Genomic DNA, 9,457 nt, shown 5'->3' on the forward strand with positions numbered 1-9,457 from the left:
CAAAAATTCTAGACAACAAAACTAGGATCATGGCCTCAATGTGATTGTCGAAGGAATATTTGGGGAGCCAATTCACCTCCTTAAAAGAGAAGATGGAATAGCCACCGCTGCCCCCACGCAACTACCGCCTGACAAAACTAGGATCATGGCCTCAATGTGATCTGTCGTTGAAGAACTCGGTTGGACCGTGGCGGGTCAAGGGTGTATAAAGGTTTGCTCGTTCTCGCTGAACATATCCCCGCAAATCCAGAAACAGAGACCTCCAAATCTCCAATGGTAGCACTGCTTCCATCCTCTACGATGCAACCGAAAACATAGCAGAGGATGTGATGCTCTGCGACATATTTCCTATGCGTCTATGTCATATCTGTTCCACGAGAATCCTCGGTTATTTTAACCGGTGAGTCTATGTCAGAGCAATGGGCTCTATGAGTCGGACCCTATCTTAGTTCCGGCTGTCAACAGAGTGATTGTTTTGGTTTTCTAAACCGTAGTGATGTGTGAAACTCATGTGTAATGAGTGTGCACCATCGTTGCTATGTGTCGTAAATGTGGTGTCAAATTGGCTACCTGCTGATTATTGATGTTTCCAAGTCTACTCCATCGCCCGTATTAAGGATACCTATCTAATGTGAATCATGTAACAAAACTATATTGTACCCGCTCTGCATCTTTTCGATGCGTTTGAATGTACAGAAACTTTGTTTGATGTACTTATGACAATGAAATGCTTGCTTTCCTCTTACATATATTGTTGTTCACCCAGAAAATTTACATGATCTAATATTCATTGTTCACCCATAAAATCTATGTGATGCAATTAACTTAGCTAATCTAAATGACCACAGGCGCAACACGGAACAAGTAAAAATTTGACAAAGTCATGCAGGCGGCGAGGCGAAGCTCTCTATCTGTCTAGTTTAATTCATGATTGTGCATGTCCTGGCACTTCAAAAGCCTACATGCACAGTATGTGCACATATACCAACCACTATGCAGGTATGTATCAAACCATTGTAATTGAATCAACGTAAAAGGTCAATTGCATCCAAAACTTACGGTGGTGTTAGACACTTTCCTGTCTGTTGAATTGAACATGATTTACGAATTCTTTCTCGTCTTGAATTACCGTATTAACTGCAACCTGGTGAACCAAAAGGAAATAGTTCTGGTAAAAAGATATAGGGTAGCAACAAGAAACCCATTCAGACAATGAAAGAAGCATGACAAGACAATTCCATGAGTTCCACATACTTCCATATCGACCAGGTGCAATGACAACACCTTACTACTAATAAAGCTGATTCAGTATAGTTTGAAAAGATTTAGCAGCTTCGGGTAGAGATATCATGAACTGAAAAGCAACAATGTTTCAGCAAAAAAAACTACAGCTTAAAGCTTAATGTTTACCAGTATAGAATGGGGGAACATTAGCATATAGTAAGTAATTAACCTATTCACAGAGCATCATTTATAATATTAGTGTATATAAATAATCCCAATAAAGCAATTCATATCAATGACATGTTAAAACCCGAACAAGTTCTACAGATGATTTGACTATGTAGAAACTAAACGAGAGATTCTTTTGCAATCAAATGAGGAAAACAAAATACTCCCTCCATCCATAAAATATTTTTCCAGCATTCATACTACAATACTACATGCATGTACTATGTCGCAACAATTCAGATAAATAAAGGACACACAACTCTGAATACAAAAACGCAAATCTGGATTTGTGAATAGTGCTAGTAAGATACTGTTCACTATAAATTTGGATATGGTACTACTCACAGCCCTGATTTGTCTCTTAATTTGTTTGCCAAGTTGCAAATCAGATTTAGGAGGATGACCGCAGCTGCAGAATGGACGTCATGACCAGCAAGGCCCCAGTACAAGCCTTGTTTGCTTCAGCCTTTGACGGTTGCAGCTCCTGCAGCCTCAGTACCAGTTTGGTAAGAATACAGGCAACAACTGCAGCCAAGCAGAAATCGCCTGATAGAATGAGTGATCTGAGATTCAGGGTCGATGCCAATGATACAGGAGCAACTGATGGAGTCGAAATGGCCGCCTTAGCAGTACTCAGTGTGCCATCTGCAGGAACAACAGGCCTCCTGGAAGACAGGGTGACAGAGTTCACCATCGGCTTGGCTGGCTTGGAGGGATCAGTTGTCTCTCCTTCCTCCGAGACAGTGGAGAGTGGTGGATCCCCAAGGCACTGCCTGATGGTGGAAATGGCCCTCTCGACCTCTGCTAACGAGAGGGAGTACTCCCCAAGGATCGAGAGAGCGATTGAACATACACGGGACGCCCGGATCCGATAGAAGGTATCACTCAGCCTCCGGATCATGAACACGCGCAGCTTGGGATCAGTGGTCGTCGCGATGATCTCGCGCACAAACAACACAACATCAACGGCCGCAGCAGCATTAGTGCCACCAAGGAAGTCCATGAGGAGGTGCGCCACCGATCCAGCCACCTTTGGGACCTCCACGGCACATTCATGGATAGCTTGCAACAGCATCCGGCGGTACTCCCCTGATTTCGTCTTGCCAGCCTCCTTCTTGAGGTAAAGCACTACCTCCTTGACATTACGAGGAGTGAGCAGACCAAGCACCAAATCCAGCACCTTTCTCTTGACGTCTAAGTTGGGGATGGCAAGTGCACGCAGCACATCCATCACTACATCCACCATCACATGTCGGTGTGACCTGCGCAGCTCATCCAGACGGTCCAGAAGAATGAGTCTGACATTGCTGTCACTCTGCGACGTGAGCAGCTTGTTGTATGCGTTTGCGGCAGCGCGCGCATCACTGGGGGCCGAGGAGAGCGAGACAAGCGCACCGGCACACTCGTACGCAACAGCTGTGCTGGGGGAAGAGAGGAGTGAGCTGATGATCTTGATATACCTGCCCTTGTCAGCACGGTTTGGACAACTGCAGACCTTGCGGATGAGGTCTACCGCCGCCATCTGCAGGAGATCGGGCCACTGGGTAACACGTTGAGCGTTGGAGAATAGGTGCACGAGAGCACGTTCTTGCGCACATAGGCAGAGCATGAGGAACGCATTCCGCCGCGCGGAAGCGTCCTGCTCGGAAGCGAGTGCGCGCTCGACGAGCTCCGGAGCGTCGGGGATGAGCTGATCACCATGAGGGAGGCGGTAGATCGCGGAGATCGCCGACAGCGCGTGGCGGCGGACGAAGTGGTGGCGGTGCTCGAGGTTCTCGAGGATGGACGGCACGAGCGGCTCCAGGATCTCCGGCTCAGAGAGGCGGCAGAGGAACCGCAACGTGACGCCGCGGATGTACTCGTTGGGGTGCCGCAGGTTGTGGCGGAGCTTCTGGCAGACGAGGATCATCTCCGGGAGGACGCGGCCGGCGGGGTCGCGCTTGTGAATGATCTCGAGGTAGAGGAGCATCAGCTTCTGGACGGTGTGGTCCTCCGAGGGGAGGACGTAGCGGACGACGGTGAGGAAGAGCTTCGGCAGGGTCTCGCCATTGAGGAGGAGCATGACCGCGCGCTTCATGGCCTCCGTCTTGGCGGCAACGTCGCTGCCCTCCAGATCCGAATTGATCGCGTTCGCCATGGCGGCGGAGCCCTTTTCGAAGTGGATCATCAGCGTGCACGGCTTGTCCATGGCGCCGGGTCTGCTGGGCACCCGCGCCGGAAGGTGCCGGCGGCTAGCTAGGGGTGACAGTGGTTGGATAGTTGGATCAGGCCGGGGCTGAGGCGGGTTAGGATCTGGGCGGCTGGAGCGGGAACAGGGGCTGAAGAGGCGATGCGGGCATTCGGAGCTTCGGGCCGTGATGGGTCCCCCTAGTCTAAGGCATCGTTTGCTTCATTGGGAATCCGTATGAATTAGGGCATTTTTTTTCCCTGCTTAAGTCTGCACAAAATAAAATGTCTTCTTTTCTTCAAAATGGAGGCTATATCTCAGTCTCGCATGGATAGATAAGTACCATCTTCTTTATTAAAATATTTGACAAAAATCATACATCAACAAACCCGAAGCTACCACACAACATCTACACACCCTGCAATGAGTGGAAGTCATGCCAACATAACCTTGTGCTCTAAAAACATGAAAACTCCTTATCAACTAGGAACATGGAATATTGCATATCTCGAGACACCCTCTAGGTGAAACGGGAGCGCTCATCCGATCGAGGAGGGCCACATAATGCCTCCAACGAGGCCTACACCCACGGGCGCCGCCGTCAATGGTGGCCTCCCCCGGATCTGAGCTTTCCCCCGGAAACAATGGAACGAGAGATGCCCCACCATCACCTCCAACGAGGAATACGACACCCACATGAGCCGTCGTCGATGGTTGCATCCTCACCTGCTTTAGCAACTGGATCACCGTCTCCTCCTCACCGTGGAGCGCATCCAAAGGTGGAGGATGCCACATCGCTACATGAACGGCGCCATGACCACGCATACGTCGTCCCGAGGCACCCGCTCAAGATCCATCACCGCAGCCACGTCTCTGAGCCGCAACGAAGGGGAGCTCCACCGCTGCCATCATCCTCACGCACGGGCTTTGCCCGGCTAGGATCCGGCATCGGCGGGAGGGGAATTAGGGAGGGCGGCAGCTAGGGTTCCGGGGTGGTGGAGGAGGAGCGGAAGGGGCAAATTTCTACCAAATGCCTTAATGATGTTGGAAGGGCTTCCAATATAATGTGATGTGCTCATTTTATTTCCGTAAAATTCATAGTAGTTATCTTTTTAAAACAAAGTGATAGTTATATATTTTAGTTTAGCAATTGCAAACGTCTGTGAAATCATAAGATTGCTTTGGGATATTGACAAGGTGCAGGCAGACTTAGCTTTTCCCACAAAATAATTAGCCCTCAACTCCTCAAGGTCAGTCCCATTCACATGACCCAGAAAAGATGTAAATGCATTCAAAGTTTTGAAGTATTTGGTAGCCCCCAAAATTAAAATTACCCCGAACTTGGAAGGTTCTTTAATTTGCTTAGCAATAGATGTACTAGAAACTACTAAAGGTCTATGAAAAAAGCTTCGCAATCTGCCCTTTCTCATTGTTCAACATAAGGTAGACATGCGTATATACTATAGAGGGGTCACCTATCTTTAGATATTTTTTTTCAGAGTTGTATCTTTAGTGAACGTTCTCATAAATTTTGAGGCGTATTAATCATCAGAAAAGTTAATTTTCAATGAATGGGTAAGTTACGAGTCGAGGGACTGATGCTTGTCAGCAAATATGTAAAGTGTTTTACCTATTTCTTAAAATCTCTGATTTCAAGATGGGAGCTTGAAAGTGCATCTACGCCCCTACATGGTTCTGATTGATTTATGGCAAGACAATTCACGGACTAACTTTTTTGCTAGAAGTCCATATGCTAGTTGGATTAAAGTCAATTGTGATCCCAGGAAAGGGAGAAAAATGATGGTATCCCTCAAGACTAGAATTGGTAAACAAATCTGTGGTACGGGTAAGCTTCACTAGCACGAATTAAAAATATCTACCATATAAACTAGGATTGTCTTAGTGTTATACATCACAAGATTATAGGGATGTAATCAGATCGGATTTATTGGTTACCATATCCTATAACAAAAATTCGACATATTTAGACTGGATCGGATAATGACCGGTTGTGGATTCAAATACAGATATACTAGGATGTGATTCGAATAGATACACGCATAAGTAGATTGGCAGACCATACAACCCAAAATGATAATACAAGTTTAATGAAACCCTCGTAGAATAAATAGTCGTAAGATGATAGAATGAATAAATATAGGGAAATTTTACTACAGGACACCGTTATTTTTTGGCATTTGCTCAAACACACCACCCGATTGTATCTTTGCTAGGTACCATTATAATTTTGTAACACATTTGCCAGAACACACCACCTAACCAAAAACAGAAAGTTTTGCACTTTTGTGTGGGATGACTGGTTTTGAAGACAATGGGCAAAACTTTCCGTTTTCAGCCAGGTGGTGTGTTCTAACAAATGTGCCACAAAATTGTAATGGTACCTGGCAAAGACATAATCGAGCAGTGTGTTTCAGAAAATGCCAGAAAATAGTAGTGTCATGTAGCAAATTTTCCCATAAATATAACGCGACCATATGAATAAAATAAGTTCATATATTCGCAATAACGTAAATGAGAGATGTTATAACCTCGATGCGAGCTTCACTAACCATTGTTGCAAGCGCCCACCTGCCGCCGGCTACCGTTGTTGCAACCTCGGGAGGTGTTCCTGTTGCAACCGAGCAACTCAGGCGCTGCCATAGTATTGCAAGCCAGAGGGTTGGTGCCGCGTTGGGCTAGGGTGTTGTGCGGTGAGAGGATAAGGAGATCTGTGTGTGTGTTTTTCCAACTGACTTTGCAGGAGGAGAGGAAGAGAGGAACACGGGGATGGATGGTTCGGGATATCAGATGGCCCAGCGCAACTACATACTACGGTTGTGTAGGCGGAGGATCGGATCGACCCATCGTCCAAAAAATAGCAAGTATAGAAAACATGAAAAATAATAGAAACAATACATGTACACACAGTGTAACTTGTAATGAAAATGTTTGGTGAAGATAAGGTAGCTACTTTGTCCCTCCTTCAATGTTTACCCTGCTCTGTGAAAGGTGTGAGGTTCGCTTCCGCTAAACAGTGAAATGTCTTGCTATACTGCAAAAAGTATTCGGTAAAATATAATTATAGAAATGGTTAAAAAAATGTAAACTCTATTTCTATGTCTTATTTGATGTTTTTCTCAATCAGGTATTTATGTATCTTTTAAATCATGCACGCTTTAAGTGCATAAATATGCATTTGAACAATCACACATTCTTAGATATAGAGTACTTATAAGTTTCTGTGCAGTTTTCCACCTGTTGCTACAACTTTGATGGACATGGAAATGATAAAGTCGTGTTTTAAAACTAGTTAACAAATTGTAAAAAAGAAACATTAGGTGGGCGTTGCAAATAGGCTTTCCTTATTATTAACCAATCATATCAAATGAGTCATTCAAATCACAAGGATCACCGTGGTGGCATCACCTATTGTACCTGTATACTCTCGCACCTACAATTCAGTTCAAACATCCTAGCTTGGTAATTTTTCTACTATTATAGCTTCCACCATGGTGCTTCCCGCCATGATTTCGTCCACCGCCGCTAGCTCTGGCACCGATGTTGTGGCCCGCTCTACCGTCTCCACCGGTGCTACCGCCAGCACCAAGACCAACGGTGGTGCCAACGCTCTTGCCCACTCCGCCACCTCCACCTGGGCTACCTCCCCGGCCAACACCCTTGCTCGATCCTCTGTCTATGCCTCCACCGCTACCAGTTCCTTTGCCAAATCCACTCCCTCCACCGATGCCGCCACCGCTGCCTGTTCCAAAGCCGCCTCCGACACCAGATCCCATGCCTCCGCCCACGCCACCGCCACTTCCAAATCCGCCTCCTGAACCTCCTCCCCCAAATCCTCCTCCAACACCACCACCACCTCCAAAACCACCACCTATGCCACTACCAGCTCCAAAACCACCACCCGTGCCACCACCGTCTCCGAGACCTCCTCCTCCCCCAAGACCATCTCCTAAACCGACACCTGCACCAGCGCCTCCCCCGAAGCCCATTCCTGCACCGGAACCAGCTCCGACACCAAATCCTCCACCACTTCCACCACCCATGCCTCCACCAACGCCACCACCAAAACCACCACCCTTCCCTACACCGGTGCCTACGCCACCACCTGCACCGCCGCCAGCTCCAAAGCCTCCACCACTTCCACCGCCAATGCCTCCACCAGAACCACCACCCATACCACCCCCACCTCCAAAGCCTCCACCGCTTCCACCGCCAACGCCTACACCACTTCCACCGCCCATGCCTCCGCCAACACCACCGCCCTTCCCTCCACCTGCACCGCCACCACCTCCAAAGCCTCCACCACTTCCACCGCCAATGCCTCCACCAGAACCACCGCCCATGCCTCCACCGACACCACCACTGAAACCACCGCCCTTCCCTCCACCTGCACCACCACCGAAACCACCGCCCTTCCCTCCACCTGCACCGCCGCCACCTCCAAAGCCTCCACCACTTCCACCACCAATGCCTCCACCAGAACCGCCGCTGCCTCCAAAGCCTCCACCGCTACCGCCACCTATACCACCTCCAGAACCGCCACCCAGGCCTCCTCCGGCTCCACCACCGGCACCACCTCCAATGCCACCACCAAGACCAGTATCATCACCCAAGCCTCCTCCGGCGCCAACACCTGCACCGCCACCAAATCCTCCTCCACCACCTGCTCCGCCTCCTCCTCCGCCTCCTCCTCCAAGTCCCCCACCACTGCCAATGCCTCCACCATCTCCTCCACCGGCTCCTCCTCCAAGCCCACCACCAGTGCCCATTCCTCCACCGGTACCTCCTCCAAATCCACCACCGGAACCCATTCCGCCACCAGCTCCTCCTCCGAATCCACCTCCACCGCTAGCACCCATGCCACCTCCGGCTCCACCTCCACCTCCGAAACCACCTCCACCACCCATGCCAGCGCCGCCACCACCACCAGCTCCTGCTCCACCTCCGAGTCCACCACCAGCACCTAAGCCAGCTCCTGCTCCGCCTCCGAGACCACCACCAGCACCTAACCCAGCTCCTTCGCCGCCTCCTACACCTCCTCCGCTTCCAAAACCTGCACCACCGCCCATGCCACCGCCGGCGCCGCCGCCTACACCACCTCCTCCCCCAAATCCTCCTCCGCCGCCCATACCTCCGCCTCCACCAACACCACCGCCCGCTCCACCCCCTGCACCAACGCCACCACCCTTACCATGCTTCTTCTTGTCGCAGCCCTTTGCTGCAACCATGTCCGCGCTCCAGGGCACGGGCTCGCGCCAGGCGGCGGCGCTCGTCGCCCACCCAAGCGCCAGCAGCAGCAGACACGCCATTGCCCGGCTCCCCATCGATCGGAACCGCGCCTTTCCAGCCGCGAGCTCACCCCTCGATCAGTACACTAGCTACCTTCCTGTTCGCACGTACGGGCGAATGGTGGTACTGCTCGCTCTGTGTGTGCTGGGGAAGCCGGAGGTCGCGGTATTTAAACACCACGAACACCTACGCGCATCGGCTTTGGATTAAATTGGCTTGGACACGAACCTGCTTTCGGTTTGGTGGCGAGACGGGGAGCGTTGACATGGCTAAAACGTCTTCTGGATGCGTGCCTGTGATCAGGCCGATGAACTCTGCTTTGGTTCGCGCCGCATTCTTAAATGGGCTTTCGATTTGGACTCCCCATGCATCGACGTGAGTGAGCTAGCTGCTCATGCATGTGTGCTATGTAGCTGTACTCTGCATGCGTTTGCTTGATTGGCTGCTTAGCTACTTGCCTCTCCTTTTAGCCTGTGACTTGTATAGTTGTGTGTGTGCTGCCTGCGCAAACGATGCGGTGGATGGTGTACC

General features: G+C 49.9%; 2 protein-coding genes across 2 annotated transcripts; one reads left to right on the top strand and one right to left on the bottom strand.

The window, feature by feature from the left end:
- Nucleotides 1-1,843: 1,843 nt before the first annotated feature.
- LOC124698206 (coatomer subunit beta-2-like) lies at nucleotides 1,844-3,640 on the bottom strand. The gene has a single exon (XM_047230716.1). It carries the CDS (start codon nucleotides 3,638-3,640, stop codon nucleotides 1,844-1,846), a length of 1,797 nt encoding a protein of 598 aa, XP_047086672.1.
- A 3,675-nt stretch (nucleotides 3,641-7,315) lies between these two features.
- Nucleotides 7,316-9,136, top strand: LOC124695499 (basic proline-rich protein-like). The gene has a single exon (XM_047228339.1). The coding sequence runs from the start codon at nucleotides 7,316-7,318 to the stop codon at nucleotides 9,134-9,136; it is 1,821 nt and encodes a 606-aa protein (XP_047084295.1).
- The last annotated feature ends 321 nt before the right edge of the window (nucleotides 9,137-9,457 follow it).

This window comes from Lolium rigidum, chromosome 3, assembly GCF_022539505.1.
Source record: "Lolium rigidum isolate FL_2022 chromosome 3, APGP_CSIRO_Lrig_0.1, whole genome shotgun sequence".
In the NCBI taxonomy this organism is placed as follows: Eukaryota; Viridiplantae; Streptophyta; class Magnoliopsida; order Poales; family Poaceae; genus Lolium; species Lolium rigidum.

Bases quoted from the DNA above. Each gene is read 5' to 3' on its own strand.
- LOC124698206 (XM_047230716.1), bottom strand. From the start codon at position 3,640: ATGGACAAGCCGTGCACGCTGATGATCCACTTCGAAAAGGGCTCCGCC.
- LOC124695499 (XM_047228339.1), top strand. From the start codon at position 7,316: ATGCCTCCACCGCTACCAGTTCCTTTGCCAAATCCACTCCCTCCACCG.